This window comes from Lipotes vexillifer, unplaced genomic scaffold (assembly GCF_000442215.2).
Source record: "Lipotes vexillifer unplaced genomic scaffold, Lipotes_vexillifer_v1.1 scaffold376, whole genome shotgun sequence".
NCBI lineage: Eukaryota > Metazoa > Chordata > Mammalia > Artiodactyla > Lipotidae > Lipotes > Lipotes vexillifer.
In genome coordinates, this window is record NW_006785037.1 from 1,332,131 (window position 1) to 1,351,337 (window position 19,207).

The following is a 19,207-nucleotide window of genomic DNA, read 5'->3' on the forward strand; positions in this document are numbered from 1 at the left end:
TTTGTCAAAGACTGTCCGTTCCCTACTGAATGATCTTGGCACCCTTCTTGAAAATCAAATGGTCATTGATAGGAGGGTTTATTTCTGAGCCCTCCATATGATTCCATTGGTCTGTATGTTGGTCTTTATGTCAGTATCACATTGTTTTGATTACCATGACTTTGTAGTAAGTTTTGAAATCAGGAAATGTGAAATCTCCAACTTTTTTCCTTTATTAGTTTTAACATTTTTTACATTTAATTAAAAATTTTTTTATCGGAGTCTAGTTGATTTACACTGTTGTGTTATGCTGTACAGCAAAGTGAATCAGTTATACATATACATAAATCCACTCTTTTTTAAGATTCTTCCCCCATATAGGTCATTACAGAGTACTGAGTAGAGTTCCCTGTGGTACACAGTAGGCCCTTATTAGTTATCTGTTTTACATATAGTAGTGTGTATATGTCAATCCCAGTCTCCCAATTTATCCCTCCACTGCCCCTTACCAGTTTTTTAAATGTTAGGAAAAATTAATCATGAAGTCATACTAGTTAGGAGTTTTCTTAGTTGGAAAGTTTTTAATTCCTGATTTAATTGCTTTAACAGATATAGGACTGTTTAGATTTCTGTTTCTCCTTTTGTTAGTTTTGGTTAGTTACACTTTTCAAGGAATTTCTCCATTTCCTCAAAATCAGCAAACAATGGTGTGGGCCTAACTTTGTAAATAAAATTTTATTGGAGCCCAGCTGTTCTCATTCGTTTACATGTTGTCTGTGGCTGCTTTTGCAAGCTAAAACGACAGGGTTAAGTGCTGGAACAGAGTCTGCATGGCTTGCAAAAGCCTGAAATATTTACTATTTGCTCCTTACTGAAAAAGTTTGCTTGCCTCTGCTCTAAGTTGTCATATTTAAGCCGTAAAGTTGGTTTTTTTTTTTTTGTTTTTCATTTTAAAGTTGCCTTAAAAAAATCTAGGAACTGTTATGATATCCTCTTTGCAATGCTTATATTAGTAATTTGTATTTTCATTAGTATTGCTAGGGCTTTATTAAAATTAGTCGAAACCCAACTTTATTGATTTTTTTTCTATTGTATTCCTGCTTTCTTTGTAATGTATTTCTTTTCTTTTTTTTAAAAATAAATTTATTTATTTATTTACTTATTTTTGTCTGTGTTGGGTCTTCTTTGCTGTGCATGGGCTTTCTTTAGTTGAGGTGAGCAGGGGCTACTCTTTGTTGCGGTGCGCAGGCTTCTCATTGTGGTGGCTTCTCTTGTTGCGGAGCACGGGCTCTAGGCACGTGGGCTTCAGTAGTTGTGGCATGAGGGCTCAGTAGTTGTGGCTCACGGGCTCTGGAGCACAGGCTCAGTAGTTGTGGCATACAGGCTTTGTTGCTCCGTGGCATGTGGGATCTTCCTGGACCAGGGCTCAAACCCGTGTGCCCTGCATTAGCAGGTGGATTCTCAGCCACTGCGCCACCAGGGAAGTCCCCGTAATGTATTTCTGCTCTAATTTTTTTTAATCATTTCTTTTTTTTCCTGTTTCTTTGGATTTGATTTGCCATTGTTTTCTCTAGCTTCTTGAGGTGGAAGCTTAGGTTATTGATTTTCTTCAACCCTTTTCTACTCTAATATGTGCATTGAATACTGTACATTTTTCTTTAACCATCTATTTAGCTTTATCACCACAATTTTATATGTTGTCTTTTCATTATTATTCAGCTTAAAAAATTTAAAATTCCATTTTGATTTCTTATGTAATCCATGGGTTATTTAGAAGTGTGTTGCTTAACTTCCAAACATTCAGGGAATAATTATCTTTCTGTTATTGATTTCTATTTTAACTGCATTGTGGTCAGCACATTCTCTATGATTTTGATCCATTATAATTTATGACTTAGTATATGGTCAAAATTTTATTTTTGTAAAAATTCCATGTGTAATTGATGAGAAATGTGTATCCTACAATTGTTGCTTTATTCTTCCATAAATGTCAGTTGCTTCAAATTGGTTATTAGAGTTCTTCAAATCTTATAAATCCATATGGATTTTCATTGTCTGCTTGTTCTGTCAGTTATTAAGAGAGGTATGTTAATGGTTAACATCTCCAACTATGATTGTGGATTTGTCTATTCCCTTTTATAGTTTTGCCAACCTTCACTTTATATACCTTGAAGTTACATTGTTAAGTGCATACAGATTCAGTACTGTGATACCTTATTGTTGAATATACTTAAAAAAATCATTCTGAAATATGTCCCTCTTTCATTCACGCTAGTAATTCTTTTTGCCTTAAAGTCTTTTTATATCAGTTGCTTCTCTAAAGATTACAAAATGGATATTTGACTTATTGGCATCTACCTTAAATTAGCATTCTTACCATTTCCTGAATAATCTTACAATAGTTTAACTGCATTTGCCCTCTTCCTCTCCTGCCTTTTTTGGTATTGTGGTCCTTGTTTTTGTTTGTTCAGTTTGGGTTAGCTTGTTTAGTTTGGTTCAGTTTGTTTTTCTGCTGCCTGCAGGTAGAAGCCTAGGTTATTGATTTGAGATAGTTCTCTTTTTCTACTATAGACATTTACCATTTACAGCTCTACGTTTCTTTAGCTGCATCCTGTGAATTTTGGTATGTTGTGTTTTTATTTTCATTCAGTTCAAACATTTTCTGATTTTCCTTGAGATAGCAGTGTATTTTTGCAGATGTTGGATGGAATGGTTTATAGATGTAAGGTCTAGATTGGTTGATAGTGTTTTTCAGGTCTTCTATATCTTTGTTGATTTTCTGTCCTGTTTATTATTGTAAGTTATTGAATTATTTCTCTTCTCACTTTTGTCAGTTTTTGATTTATGTATTTTGGGCCTCTGTTGCTATGCTCATATATGTTTTATATTTTCTTCTTTTTAAAAAAAGTTTTATTGGAGTCTAGTTGATTTACAATGTTGTGTTAGTTTCAGGTGTACAGCAAAGTGATTCAGTTATACATATACATATGCTCATTCTTTTTCAGATTCTTTACCCATGTAGATTATTACAGAATATTGAGTAGAGTTCCCTGTGCCATACAGTAGGTTCTTGTTGATTATCTATTTTATATATGGTAGTGTGTGTATGTTAATCCCAAACTCCTAATTTATCTCACCCCACCACGTTTCCCCTTTGGTAACCATAGGTTTGTTTTCGAAATCTGTGAGTCTGTTTCTATTTTGTAAATAAGTTCATTTGTATATATTTTCTTCTTGAATTTACCCATCATTATAAAGGGTCCCTTGTTATCTTCAGTAACAGTTTTTTTTCTTAAAGTCGATTTTATCTGATAATAGGGTAATTACCTCTTATGGTTACTGGTTGCATGATACATGTTTTCTTTTTCCCCTCAGTATACTGCATTTTAAACTATCTTACCACTTTTGCCTTGTGTTGTGTTTCTTCAAGCCTGGTACCACACTGTTTGAAAGTTTTATGGACATGTTATTTGGCTTCAACAATTCTTTAAAATTTCATCTGCTGTATTTTCAACCTATGACTAGGATAAACTGTTTTTAATTGTTACTTATTTGCATTGGAGAACACTCATATGAAAACCAGGGGAAAATACTGCTGGAAATTAAGATCATAGAAATTAAAATTCTTTATATGCCTAAAATAGAATACCATACCATTTCCCTAAATAGCAAGAAAATATGGTGATTTGATGTATTCAAGGCAAGAAACTGGATCACATGACTTCCTGGGATCTTGTTTATTAATTTTTTTATTACAGTGTAAAAGACATATAGTGTTATATTGTTTCAGGTGTACAATGTAATGATTTGATATTTGTATATATTGCAAAATGATCACCAAATTAAGCCCAGTTAACATATGTCACCACACATAGTTAAAAAAGTTGTGATGAGAACTTTCAAGATTTACTCTCTTAGCAGCTTTCAAATATGGAATACAGTATTATTAACTGTACTCACCATGCTGTACATTATATCCCAGAACTTTTAAAATTTTATAACTAGAAGCTTGTATCTTTTGACCACCTTTACCCATTTCGTTCACTTTCCACCCCATTGCCTCTGGCAACCACCAGTCTGTTATCTGTATCTATACAGAAAAATGAAAAAAAAACACACCTTTTTCTTATTTTCAACCTATTTGTGTTTTTGAATCTAAAGTATGTCTCTTGCAGAGAGCATATAGTTGGATCTTACTAGTTTTTAAAATCCAGTCTGACAATCTTTGCCTTTTTTTAAAAATTAATTTTTCTTGGAAGTATAGTTGCTTTACAATGTTGTGTTAGTTTCTGCTGTATAGCAAAATGAATCAGCTATACATATACATGTATCCCCTCTTTTTTGGATTTTCTTCCCATTTAGGTCAACATGGAGCATTGAGTAGAGTTCCCTGTGCTATATAGTATGTTCTCATTAGTTATCTATTTTATACATAGTATCACTATCCCAATCTCCCAGTTCATTCCACCCCACCACCCTTCACCCTTGGCATCATTTGTTCTCTATGTCTGTGTCTCTATTTCTGGCTTGCAAAGAAGATCATCTATACGATTTTTCTAGATCCATATATATGTGTTAATATACGATATTTGTTTTTCTCTTTCTGACTTACTTCACTCGCTATGACAGTCTCTAGGTCCATCCACATCTCTGCAAATGACCCAATTTCATTACTTTTTTATGGCTGAGTAATATTCCACTGTATATATGTACCACATCTTCTTTATCCATTCCTCTGTTGATGAAAAGACAGCCCTCAGATTGGGAGAAAATATTTGCAAACGAAGCAACTGACAAAGGATTAGTCTCCAAAATATACAAAAAGCTCATTTAGCTCAATGTCAAAAAAAAAACCAACCAATCAAAAAATGGGTGGAAGACCTAAGTAGACATTTCTCTAAAGAAGACATACAGATGGCCAACAAACACATGAAAAGATGCTCAACATCACTAATTATTAGAGAAGTGCAAATCAAAACTACAGTGAGGTATCACCTCACACCAGTCAGAATGGTCATCATCAAAAAATCTACAAACAACAAATGCTGGAGCGGGTGTGGAGAAAAGGGAACCCTCTTACACTGTTGGTGGGAATGTAAATTGATACAGCCACTATGGAGAACAGTATGGAGGTTCCTTAAAAAACTAAAAGTAGAGCTGCCATATGACCCAGCAGTCCCACTACTGGCAGTATACCCAGAGAAAACTGTATTTCAGAAAGACACATGCACCTCAGTGTTCATTGCAGCACTATTTACAATAGCCAGGACATGGAAGCAATCTTTGCCTTTTGATTGGAATATTTAATCCATTCACATTTTGTTTTTATTCATATGGTTGGATTTCTGTCTACCATTTTGCTATTTTCTAAGTGTCTCATGTCTTTTTTGTTTCTCTCATAATCCTTTGCTACTTTCTTTACTATTAAGTAGATATTTTTTAGTATTGCATTTTAATTCCTTTGATTTTTAATTTATTTTGAGTTATTTTCTTAGTGGTTGCTTAGAGGATTACAATATGCATCTAATTTATCACAGTCTATTTGAGATTAATGCTAACTTTATTCCATTAAAGTACAGAAACTGTCTCCACTATAGCTTCATTTCTTCTCTCTCTGTGGTACTATTTTCACACTTATTGCATTTCTTTGTTATAAACCTAATATATCAATGTTATAATTGTTTTTTGTGATTGCCTTTTGAATCAGAAGAAAAAAGAAGAAAACATTTATACTGTCTTTTAATAATTATCTACATATATACTTCTGTTAGTGCTGTTTGTGTGGCTTTGAGTTACAATCTGGTATTGCTTCCTTTCTGTCCAAAGAACTTCTTTTAGTATTGTTACAAAGAATTACCTGAGACTTTGTTTATTTCGGTATGCCTTTATTTCACCTTCATTTTTGAAGTATACTTTTGCTGGATATAGGATTTTTGGTTGATGGTTATTTTCTTTTGTTATTTAAATATATCATCTCACTGCCTTTTTGCCCTTACTGTTTGTAATGACAAGTTAGCTTTTAATCTCCTAAGAGTTTTCTTGTATGTGACAAGTTGATTTTCTGTTTCTGCTTTCAAGATTTTCTTCTTGTCCTAGACTTTCAAAGTTTTTGCTTTGATATGTCTGGGTGTGAATTTGCTGATTCTTTCTTCTGCCAGCTCAAATCTGATGTTCAGTTCTTTCAGTGAATTTTTAATTTCATTTATTGTATTTTTAAACTCAAAAATTTCTATTTTTTTTTTTATAATTTCTATCTCATTCTTGGTATTCTCTACTTGATGAATCGTTGTGGTCATATATTCCTTTAATTATTTAAATATAGCTTCCTTTATTTCTTTGAACATATTTATAATAGATGTTTTGAAGTCCTTGTGTAGTAAGTCCTACATTTGTGCATCCTCAGAGATAGTTTTATTGACTACTTTGCATGCTTTTCATGTTTCACAATTTTTAGTTGAAAACTGGACGTTTTGGATAATATGCTTTAGCAACTCTGCATTCTCATTTCTTCTCTCTGGGGATATTTGTTGTTGCTATTGGTTTATGTATTTGTTTAGTGCCTTGCCTGGGCTAAATATGTGTTATCTGTTTCCTCTGCAGTGTGTGGCCTCTGATGACTGTGCTCAGTTTTTTTTTTTTCTCCCCCAATTCTTTCTGTTTTTAGGCTTGGCTTTCTAGGGATTACCCTTGGGTCACTATAATTGAGTCATCAGCCAGTGATTGGCTAGAGGTTGTTTAAACTTTTGAACCAATAAGGCTTCTGCTTTTTGGCATGGGACATATACATGTACTAGATAATGCTTTCAAAGTTCAAGGAGTTTACAAATCTGATCCATGTTTTTACTTACTGTTTACAAGGCTTCTTGGTCAACCAAGGATGAGTAGATTGTTAGGGATCTCTCCAGTGTCGTGTTGTCTAAGTAAGCACAGCCTGGCACATACAAATAGCTTTCCAGGTTACCAGGGATACTGAGGTCATAGCAAGGCCATCTTTGGCTGTCTTGTTCTCTGGATTTCTCTGTTAATTTTCTGGCTGGTCTTCTGTTTAGTTTCTTGCACCAACTGCTGTTGTGACCTCAGGGTAGCCTTCCCTTATTGCCACTGAGATTTGTTGTTTTTAATAACTTTGTCCAGTTTTGTCACTGCTTTCTGGGGAGAGGATTTGCCAACCTTCTAACTTAGAATTCTTGAAGTCCTGTCTTACATTCATTTTTATTTTGTGGTAAAAAGCATATAGCATAAAATTTACCATCTTAACCATTTTTAAGTGGATAGTCGTGTTAATTATATATATTGGGGTGGCCAAAAAGTTTCTTTGGGTTTTTCCATAATGTATAACGGAAAAACATGAATGCACTTTTTGGCCAACCCAATACATTGTTGTTCAACAGATCTCTAGAACTTTTCATCTTCCAAAACTTAAATTCTGTACCCACTGAAAAACTACTTCCCTTTTCTCTCTTCCCCCAGCCCCTGGCAACCACTGTTCTACTTATGTGTCTAAGAATTTGACTGATTTAGGTACATTGTAGAAGTGGAATCAGACAATATTTGTCTTTGTGTGACTGGCTTATTTCATTTAGTACAATATCCTTGAGGTTCATTATATGTTGTAGCATATGACAGAATTTCCTTTTTAAAGACTGAATAATATTTCATCATGTGTATATACCACATTTTCTTTATACATTTATCTTTCAGTGGACATTAGGTTGTATCCACCTCTTGACTATTGTGAATAATGCTGCAAAAAATATGGTTGTATAAATATGTTTTCAGGATCCTGGTTTCATTTCTTTTTAGTTTGTGCTCAGACCTGAGATTGCTGGATCATATGGTAATTCTGTTTTTAATTGTTTGAAGAATCTCCATACTGTTTTCTATAGTGGCTGCACTATTTTACATTTTCATCAACAGTGCACAAGGGTTCTATGTTTTTCATATACTCACCACACTTATCACTTCCTGTGGTGGGTTTTTTTTTTGGATAGGTGCCATTATAACAGGTGTGAGATGATATGTCATTGTGGTTTTGATTTGCATTTCTCTGACAATTAATGATGGTGAGCATGTTTTCCTCTATTTGTTAGCCATTTGTATATGCTTTTTGAAAATGTTTGTTCGAGTCATCTCCCCATTTTTAAAATTGAATTATTTGTTTTTTTGTTGTTGAGTTGTCATAGTTCTTTATATATTCTAGATTTTAACCCCTTATCAGATAATATGGTTTACAAATAGTTTCTCTCACGTGGGTTGCCTTTCCACTTTGCTGAGTGTTTTCTTTGCTCTGTGGAGGTTTTTAGGTTTGATGTAGTCCTTTTCTTATATTTTTGCTTTTGTGGCCTGCTCTATTCATTTTTCAAGTATCCCTTTTTTCTGTGTGAGAATATTTTTTAATTGCTTACCTAGAATTATATTTATGAGAGCTAGTCAGTTCTCTAAATTTTTCATTACTATATCCTTTGTGCAGCCATAGATATTCTGGTTTTAGGGATGTATTTTTCACAATGTATTTCTGAGTAGTTACAAGTAAATAGAATATTTTTAAGTTGTACAATATATTTTGAGAAGGAGAAGGAATGAAAAGAAAATCATTTCTTTGTGGTTACCTCAGGATGATCCATTTATTATAACAGTCAGCATTTTCTTTTACCTTTTACAAGGCATAAATGTGTTCTTATTTGTTTATCACAACAACTCTGTGATGAGGAAATGGAAATGATCTTGCTTTATAGTCAGATAATTAATAAGTGTTGAACTTCAGTTGGATCTCCAACATGGGCCATATGGTTCAAAATTCCATGTTTTAATGTAGAATGCTGCCTTTTGTGTTAGTGTTTTGTTAGTTATTCAGATGATTAGTAACATTCTGGTGATACCAAGGTCTTGAGTTTGGTTCAGATGTCTTTTAACTTCTGCCTAAGAAAAGCCAATTTGTGTCCATAGACTACCATTTGGTAGCCGTTTCACAAATGTATCATTGTTACACAAGTCAAGGGTAGAGATGGAGATGTCATTGGAACATTATCCAAATGGATGTATAACCAATGGAAATGTATTCAGTGCTCATAATGAAAGTTAGGTGCAGTATAGTTGTTGATAAGAGGAAGGGCTCTGGCATCATAGTTTCTGGTTTTGAGTCACAGAGCTCCTAGCTGAGTCATTTTTGAAAGTTAGTTGACCTTTCCATGCCTCAGATTTTTTATCTGTAAAGTGGGTGTAATAGTATTTACTTTTTGGGGTACTTACAAAGATTAAATTTTGCATGCAAGTAAAGTGCTTAAAGCAGTGTGTGGTACACAGTAAGTGCTCGGTAAACATTGTCTTCATTATAGACACTGATCAAAATATAATCTGTCCCATTGATTAATGCTGGGAGAAATTACTGCAACTTTAAAATTAATGAAATAATGAGAACTGTTTAAAAATTGTGACATTCCATTAGAATAGTAGAAGTAGATTTTTAGTATTCTGCCCTTTAAAAAAACTTGTGAAGACATAAAGGAGGCTTATACGTTTGTAATAATAAATAGTTAGCATCTTTATATTGATTGCTCTTTGAGGAAGACAGTGTCCTAAGTGCTTTATATAAATTAATTCATTTAATCCTCAAATACACTACTATTATCCAGTTTTACAGATAAAGAAACTGAGACACATACTTTAATACAACTTGCCTATTGTCATTGTGCTAGTAAGTAGCAGAGGTAGGATTAAATCCACTCGTGCTGGCTCTAGAGTTATTGGTCTTAACCACTTTGCTGTACTGTCTGTATGTATTTAGCTATATTGCTACTCTGTTGCTAAACCAAGTAGGTGGACAATTCTTAGATGAATGAATAGCTTAATATTTATCTTAACTTTCACAAATAGAGTTACAAGAATGTGATTGAGATATAGTCCAAGTACAAATTTGTTTTTTTCTTTTGTTGGTTTGTAACGTTTTATCTGAAGGTGAAACAATTTAGTATAAAGTGATTGTGGTAACATTTATGTTTTCATTTCTAACTTTTTTTTTCTTTTTTTTGAGAGGAAGTGCCTTTTTTTTTCCCATCTTTACTGGAGTATAATTGCTTTACAATGTTGTGTTAGTTTTTGCTGTACAACAAAGTGAATCAGAGCTATATGTATACATATATCCCCATATCCCCTCCCTCTTGAGCCTCCCTCCCACCCTCTATCCCACCCTTCTAGGTCATCACAGAGCATTGGGCTAATCTCCCTGTGCTGTGTAGCAGCTTCCCACTAGCCATCCATTTTACATTTGGTAGTGTGTATATGTCAGTGCTACTCTCACTTTGTCCCAGCTTGCCCTTCCCCTGCTGTATCTTCAAGTCCATTCTCTACGTCTGTATCTTTATTTCTGCCCTGCCACTAGGTTCATCAGTGTCGTTTTTTTAGATTCCATATACATGCGTTAGCACACGTCTAACCTTTTTAATAATAATGGAAACCAGTCAGAAAACACTTAGAATTTATGACCAAATAGTATCCAGGTACAATCTTTAATTAGGTAAAGCTCAATAAATTTTTTTTCTAAGTTGGTCCGTTTTTCTTTTGTCAGGTCATTCTCCTATCTTTAATTCCGTTCTCTTTAAACTTGCCTTACTATCATATTCTGTTATTATTTCCATTTAGCAAAATAAGAAATAGAGGCCTGCACAGGTTAAGTAGCTTATTAAATGTAACTTGCACAATAAGTTTTTGTAGTTTATCATTAACTATAGTTTAACAAGTTATTTGATGCTGCTTTTTTTAAAAAATAAATTTATTTATTTATTTTTGGCTGTGCTGGGCCTTTGTTGCTGCGCGTGAGCTTTCTCCAGCTGCGAGAGTGGGGGCTACTCTTTGTTGCCGTGCGCGGGCTTCTCATTGCAGTGGCTTCTCTTGTTGTGGAGCACGGGCTATAGGTGCGCGGGCTTCAGTAGTTGTGGCTCGTGGGCTCTAGAGCACAGGCTCAGTAGTTGTGGCGCATGGGCTTAGTTGCTCTGAGGCGTGTGGGATCTTCCCGGATCAGGGATCGAACTTGTGTCCCCTGCATTGGCAGGTGGATTCTCAACCACTGTGCCACCAGGGAAGTCCATTGATGCTGCCTTTTTTTTTTTAAAGACACATTTATTCAGCGTCATGATCATGCGATCAACAGCATGGGTGCAAAAAAAAAAAAAAAATCTACATTAAAACCCTTTGTTGGAATGCTTTATACTTTCCACAGAGCAGAAACTAAAATAACCTGTTATACAGTTAGTCACAATTACAGTCCTTGAGTTTTTTTGCCCATACACATGAGTATTGTCTAAAACGTGTTCTTTGTAGCAGCTAGGCCCTGCCACAACTGTGCTTGGCTGAGTTCACAAATCTTTTGTAACCTGTAGCTTCCCTGTCACTTCTCTGGCTCTCCTCTCCTGCTAAGCTTTGTTTCCTGGCAGTAATCAAAACCTTCTGCCACTGCCATAGCTACTGCTGCTGCTGGAACCTCCATAGTCACCTTGGTTTTGTGGTTCGGCAAAGTATTGGCTTCCACCACCACAGGGGCCAGAACTTCTCCAAAGTTTCCTCCTTTCATGGGTCCCAAATTTGAAGATTGGTTGTTGTAATTGCCAAAATCATTGTAGCTTCCACCACCTCCAAAATTGCTTCCATCATTACCAAATCCATTACTGCCATCCCCACTGCCACCATATCCACCACCACCGCCGCTGCCACCAAAGCCACCTCGACCACTGAAGTTTCCTCCATGACCAAAGCTGTCATTCCCACCAAAACCCCCTCCACGACCACCACCAAAGATTCCAGAACCACTTCGACCTCTTTGGCTGGATGAAGCACTAGCCATCTCTTGCTGAGATAGGGCTTTCCTTACTTCACAGTTGTGGCCATTCACAGTGTGGTATTTCTGAATGACAGTCTTGTCTACGGAGTCATGGTCATCAAAGGTTATGAAAGCAAAGCCTCCCTTTTTGCCACTGCCTCGGTCAGTCATGATTTCAATCACTTCAGTTTTCCCGTACTGTTCGAAACAATCTCTTAGGTGGTGTTCTTCAGTGTTTTCTTTAATGCCACCAACAAAAATCTTTTTCACAGTTAAGTGGGCACCAGGTCTTTGAGAATCTTGAGACGGCCCTCTTTGGTTCCCCAACTCTTCCATCCACCTTATGTGGCCTTGCATTCATGGCTGCATCCACCTTCTCCACAGCGGCATATGTGACAAACTGGAAGCCTCTGGAGTGCTTGGTGTTTGCATCCCTCATTACACACAATCTGTGAGCGTTCCCATTGCTTAAAATGGCTCCTCAGACACTCATTGGTTGTTTCAAAGCTCAAACCTCCGATGAAGAGCTGCCTCAGCTGTTCGGGCTCTTTGGGAGACTCTGACTTAGACGTGATGGCAGTGGAGGAGGGAGACGTCAACGATGCTTGCTTGGCAGCGTCCACGGGCAGAAAGGAGTAATGTACTGAACGTATCTCAATGCTCTTTTTTGATGAAAAGTAATTTCCAGAATATTTTTGTGTTGGAAATTTTATTTTTCTTTTCAGAAAGTATTTTGGATTTTAGAATGAAAAAAATATTAAGCACTTACTAAATTTTATTTAATATTTTGTGTTTTAAGGAATTGAAATTACCATTCACTTTTTTAAGTGGACATATTCACGAACTGAGGATCCATGTACCGTGGACAAAACTGGGTTCAGAACCAGTGGTAATTACCATCAATACAATGGAATGTATTTTGAAACTTAAAGATGGGATACAGGTAAGAAATTATTAAACCTAGTTGTTAACCAATTTTAATAGTTATTAGCATTTGATATTTTTTTAACTTTTGGAATGTGTCAGGTTTTACATAAACAAATTTTAGCTCATACACTTAATTTTTTTTTACATACCTATTAAAGTAACATAATTAATTGCAAAAGGGTTTTCTTAAATTTGGATAAAACATCCTAATGGTTATTTTCATACTCATTTTACTTAATCTGATCATAGCCTTAATAGGGATTATGCATATTGCTTATTACCTATATCTGCCAGAAATGGGGCCTGATTGTCCAATTTTTAGGTGAAGGTTTTTGAATTTTTGCAAAGTGACATTTCTAAATGAGATGGAAATTTCTCAGGTTATCTTTTGAGAAGATGAAAATATATTGAATTTCCCTTCATACCTAATTTCATTGTGTCTTTGAGGTTTTGTCATCAGAAACTGATTTTTTTCTGACTTCTTTCTTCTCTGACCCATGTTACATTTCTTTTCAGTGTTTTTGTTAAGGTATAATAGCGATTTTTAAGGAGTTTCTACCAAAAATTTTCTAATCTAGGAAGCAAACAGGTGTGGTCAGCAGCATATTGTGATGAATTCTTCCACTTTTATCCTGTATAAAAGTAGTGTCTCTGTCTTTCATTTTTATTACTTTTTCCTTACCCCATATTTAATTTTCCGTTTTAAGGAAGCCTTTCTAGATCAAGTGAATTGATGAGTATTATTAAATTTCAATTTCTGTGGAATGAGTAAAGGTTATTTATAAATTGCTAAAATCATTTCCTATTTGCAGTAGATACTTTGAGTGTCATATAAACCTACTGGGCTCAAAACTGTTTTTCTTTCTGTGAAATCTCTAATTCCAAACCTTTATTATGCAATTTAACTTAACTAATGTAGTTCCTGGAAGTGAGTAGACCAATGCTATACTCTCATTAAAATTTATTTTGGGAACTTTAAATATCTGGCAGATTGATTTAGGAATCTGTAGATAGTTATGTGCAACAAAGTTTTATTTTACATTTATATTTGGTAATACTTAAATGGTTCTTAATCATCATCTGTTCCTGGAATTTAATTTTTTTAAAAGAAGTCTGGACTTGGTTATACCACCCATGCAGTGCTCCATATTAAGTGAAAAAAAAAAAAAAAAATCCAGACACTAAGTGTTTTTTCAATGGGAAGGTGGAAGTTTCAAGGCCAGATGTCCCATAAGAAACACATTTTAAAAGAGGCAAATTACAACTAATTATAGAGGCTGCAGAAAAAGATTTGTAACACATGACTTAGTGTAACCTAGAACTAATATTTGATATTGGACCATGCAGATGGCTACTGCAGGAATGATCAGATTTCCTGCTTATATGGTATTTGAAACTTGAATTTTGTGGTGTGTACAGCAAAAGGTCAAGTGTCATGAATGTAAACCACTCTCAAAACAAGTATTTTTTACAGATGTTAAAAATTTTGAGGTAGAAAGGATTTTTGAAAATTGCAGTTGACATTTGGACAAATTATTCAGCGTTGTACACCCCTGGAGAGTTATACTTGAGTTTATGCTAGTGATTGGAATTAATTTCTTAGTAAAAACATTATAGATGAAACACATTTTAAAATAGTTTATTTTCCTATTTTAAGCTTTGATTAGTATAATAGGAAATTAAGTTAAAAAACTGTATATGTGTTAGTAAAATTGAGTAAGCCCATATTTGATTTATATTATTTCAAATTATTATAGATGCACAATGAAGAAAAGACTTATTTTCTAAATAAAATTAGTGTGGATGGTAGGTTAAATGAAGGGGCCTTTTAGAGTTATAGGTATGAATCTGTTAAAAATAGTATTGTATGAGAATGTAATAAAATGAAATTTAAAAGTTAGAAATCTGAGGTTTATTCAGAAATCATTATAAAAAAACAATATTGCTGAATTTCTTGATAAGAAGGCATGTGTAGTTTGTAAAGTTCAATTAAATCCTAACATTTGTTGATTTTTATTTTACTCGTCAGTGCACAGAAAAGCATTGCAAGTTATTTATATAATTTCCACAAAAGCTACTTAGAAAAAGAGATTTATAATGATTGTGACTCTTTTGATAATAGTTATAGTATACTTCCTTAACATGTCTCTGTGATCATTTTTAATTATAGAGATTTTTTTGATGCACAGGTGACTAAGTTGTTGTGTTAGGTAAGATAAAGTCACCTTGATGTCCAGTCTGAATTAGTTTAATATATTGATATTTCACTTGGTAAATATGCTATTTACTCTGAGAGACGTATCTGTGTCAGTCATACCCACCTTTAGATCCTGTAGATTTGAACTGTTTTCTTTTACCTTTTGGACTTGAGACACAGAATTTGATTCATGACATTATCACTAGTGGTCCAGGTCTGACTTGTTTATTTAGCTAGTTTTGTCCACTCTAGGCTAATCTAATAAATACTTGTGGACCCAGCATACGGCTCAAGAATGAAAACCTTACCAATAACTTACATTTAACTATGTGCTCCTCTCCGTTTGCATATTTTTGTTTATCCTCTGTGGGCCTCACCTGTAAACTAGGGCAAGACTTGCTACATAGTTCTTTTATTCTTTGATTGTGTATGCTTTCTCTGCTCATTGTGTTAATAATAAGTCTTGCAAAAAGCTTCTTCAATCTAAAGAGAGTAGAAATTTATTTATTTATTTATTTATTTATATATTTTTTGCGATATGTGGGCCTCTCACTGTCGTGGCCTTTCCCGTTGCCGGATGCGCAAGCTCAGCGCCCATGGCCCACGGGCCCAGCCGCTCCGCGGCACGTGGGATCCTTCCGGACCGGGGCACGAACCTGTATCCCCCGCATCGGCAGGCGGACTCTCAACCACTGCGCCACCAGGGAGGCCCAGAAATTTATTTTTAAAGTACTAATTTATTCTGGCCTTTGTGCCACCTAGAAAGTAAACTTTCAAAATCTTTTGACCTAATAAATGTAACCATTTGTAAGGCTCTTTATAGAAGTGATACTTGTTATTCATAAAAACAAACAAACAAAAAAACTTTAAAAAATCTTTAGAACCTAAACCAAAACTATAAGTACCATTCAAAACTTGAGATAAAAAACTAAGCTTTTTGTTAATGTATTGGGTTGGCCAAAAAGTTCATTTGGTTTTAAGTAAAAACATTTTTCATTTTCACCTGGAACTTTATTGAACAACGTATCCATTAACTGAACAAACTCTTTGGCCAACACGATATGTGCTTTTAAATCCTGGTTAATGCTCGGAGTTACAGAGCAATCTTGCCTGTCCTCTTTCCTTGCGTGTTTTGATGCAGTGGAAATTGGTTATTGGAAGTTTTGCTAAGGATATTAACAATATTTACATGGCCTTTTATTTATTTTCTTAACACTTTAATTCTCTTATCTGAGGCTGGATTAATCTGGTTGACTGCTGCTGTGGTTTGAGTATGTCCCTCCAAAATTCATATGTTGAAGCCCTAACCCCCAGAGATGATGGTATTAGGAAGTGGGGCCTTGGGAAGATGCTTGTCATGAGAGTGGAGACCTCATGAATGAGATTAGTGCCTTTTATTTTTTTTTTAAATTTTTAAATAAATTTATTTTATTTATTTATTTTTGGCTGTGTTGTGTCTTCGTTGCTGCACGCGGGCTTTCTCTAGTTGTGGAGAGCGGGGGCTACTCTTTGTTGCGGTGAGCAGGCTTCTCATTGCGGTGGCTTCTCTTGTTGTGGAGCACAGGCTCTAGGTGCTCAGGCTTCTGTGGTTGTGGCACATGGGCTCAGTAGTGCCTTTTAAAAGAGGCTCCAGAGAGATCCCTAACCCCTTCTGCCAAGTGAGGATGCAGTGAAAAGGCACTGGCCATGAACCAGAAAAAGGGCCCTCGCCAGTCCAGGTTGGCACCTTGACCTTGGAATTCCTAGCCTCCAGAGCTATGAGAAATAAATTTCTGTTGTTTATTAGCTACCCAGTCTGTGGTGTTTTGTTATAGCAGCCCAAATGGCCTAAAACAACTACCTTTTCACACATTGAGTAAGGGCTCAGAATTGCTGACTTAGGTTGTGGAATTTATTGTACTATTATTGATTCCCTCACTTGCACTAGTACAGGTTAGTGATGGTGATGATGATACTAGCAGATAGCGTAGTCTAGGTTCTGTCTGTAGATTCCTTCTATGAAAAATGAGACTTAGAGTTCCCTATAAATTATGAGTAGCTGTCTTTACTTCCCCTAGGGAATCCTTTTATATTGGGTGCATAAATACTTACAAATGTTACATCCTCTTGTTGGATTGACCCCTTTATCATTATGTAATGCCCTTCTTTTTCTCTTACTACCATCTTTCTTTCAAAGTCTATTTTGTCTGATATAAGTATAGCTACCCCAGCTTTCTTTTAAATGTTTCTATTTGAATGGAATATCTTTTTCCATCCTTTCACTTTCAGTCCTTGTATCTGAAGTGAGTCTCTGGTAGGCAACATATAGTTAGGTCTTGTTTTTTATCCTTTCACCGCTCTATTTCTTGTGATTGGAGAATGTAGTCCATTTACATTTGAAGTGTTTATTGATAGGTAGGTACTTAATGCCATTTTGTTAACTGTTTTCTGGCTGTTTTGTATTTCCTTTCTTCTTTCTCTCTTCATTTGTAATTTGATGACTGTCTTAGTGGTAAGCTTAGAATCCTTCCTTTATCTTTTGCATATCTGCTGTAGGTTTTTGCTTTGTGGTTACCATGAGGCTTATATATAACAGCATATGTTTATAACAGCCTATTTTAAGTTGATAACAACATGTTTGAATGCATTCTAAAGCTCTACATTTTTATCCCCCACAATGTGTTATGTTTTTGATGTCACATTTTACATCTTTTTATCTTGTGTATCCCTCAACTAATTATTGTAGTTATAGTTCTTTTTACTGCTTTTGTCTTTTAACCTTCACACATCATAGCTTTATAAGTAATTAATCTACTGCATTTACTGTATATTTACCTTTACCAGTGAGATTTATATTTACTTTCATATGTATTTTTCTTTTTAAAATTTAATTATTTTTAATTGAAGTATAATTAACTTATATTACTTTCAGGTGGGCAACATAGTGATTCTATATTTTTGTATATTACAAAATGATAACAGAATGAGTCTAGTTATCACCATACTGTCACCATACAAATTGTTACAGTATTACTGCCTATGTTCCTCAGGCTGTACATTATATCCCCTTGATTTATTTATTTTATAACTGGAAATTTGTACCTCTTAATCTGCCTCACCTTCTTCATTCTTTCTCTGACACCCTCCCCCTCCGGCAGTCACCTGTTTGTTCTCTGTATATATGCGTCTGTTTCAATTTTGTTATATTTGTTAATTTGTTTTGTTTTTGAATTCCACATATAAGTGAAATCATATGGTATTTGTTTCTCTGATTTATTCATTTAGCATAATGCCCTCTAGGTCCATCCATGGTGTTGCATGTGGCAGGATTTCATTCTTTTTTATGGCTGAGTACTATTTCATTTTGTGTATGTGTGTATATACTACATTTTCTCCATTCATTTATTGATGGACACTTAGGTTGCTTCCATATTTTGGTTGTTGTAAATAATGCTGTAATGAACATAGTGGTGCATATATCCTTTCAAATTAGTGTTTTGTTTTCTTTGGAAAAGTGGGATTCCTGGATCATATGGTAGTTTAATTTTTTGAGGAACTTTCTTATTGTTTTCCATGGTGGCTGTACCAACTAACATTCCCAGCAACTGTACATGAGGATTCCCTTTTCTCTACATCCTTACCAACTTGTGTTATTTGTTGTCTTTTTGATAATAGCCTGACAGGTGTGAGGTGATATCTCATTGTGGTTTTGATAATTTCATTCCCCTGATGATTAATGATGTTGAGCATTCCTTCATGTATCTGTTGGCAATCTTTATATCTTCTTTGGAAAAATGTCTGTTCAGGTCCTCTGCCTATTTTTTTAATTGGGTTGTTTGTTGTTTTTGATGTTGCGTTACATAAATTCTTTGTATGTTTTGGGTATTAACCCTTTATCAGATATATTGTTTGTAAATACAGTTGTTTGGCTGCCTTTTTGTTTTGTTTTTGTGTTTCATCACGCGTAGTTTTGTGAAACCACCGCCACCTTGATCGAGATATAAAAGTATATCACCATAACAAGGCTTCCTTGTGCTACTCCTTTTAACTGTACTATCACTTTCCCTCCCCCCTGATCCCTGGCAGCCACTAACCTGTCCTCATTTTATATAATTTTATTTCAAAAATAACAAATATAAATGGAATCATACAGTATGTAATATTTTGAGCATAGATTTTTTCACTTAATATAAATCCCTCGAAGTTCAACCAAGTTGGTATGTGTATCAATGATTTGTTCCTTTTTATTACTGAGTAGTATTCTACTGTATGGATATATATATATATATATATATATATATTTTTTTTTTTTT

At 34.7% G+C, this 19,207-nt stretch overlaps 1 protein-coding gene across 3 annotated transcripts in view; it reads left to right on the forward strand.

Moving 5' to 3' along the window:
• The window catches only part of VPS13B (vacuolar protein sorting 13 homolog B), an 804,491-nt gene that overhangs the window by 2,702 nt on the left and 782,582 nt on the right, over window positions 1–19,207 (forward strand). For all 3 annotated transcript variants that reach the window (XM_007457167.1, XM_007457166.1, XM_007457168.1), the window contains exon 3: window positions 12,591–12,734. In XM_007457167.1, coding sequence (XP_007457229.1) covers window positions 12,591–12,734 — 144 coding nt within the window. The remainder of the gene's footprint in view (window positions 1–12,590; window positions 12,735–19,207) is intronic.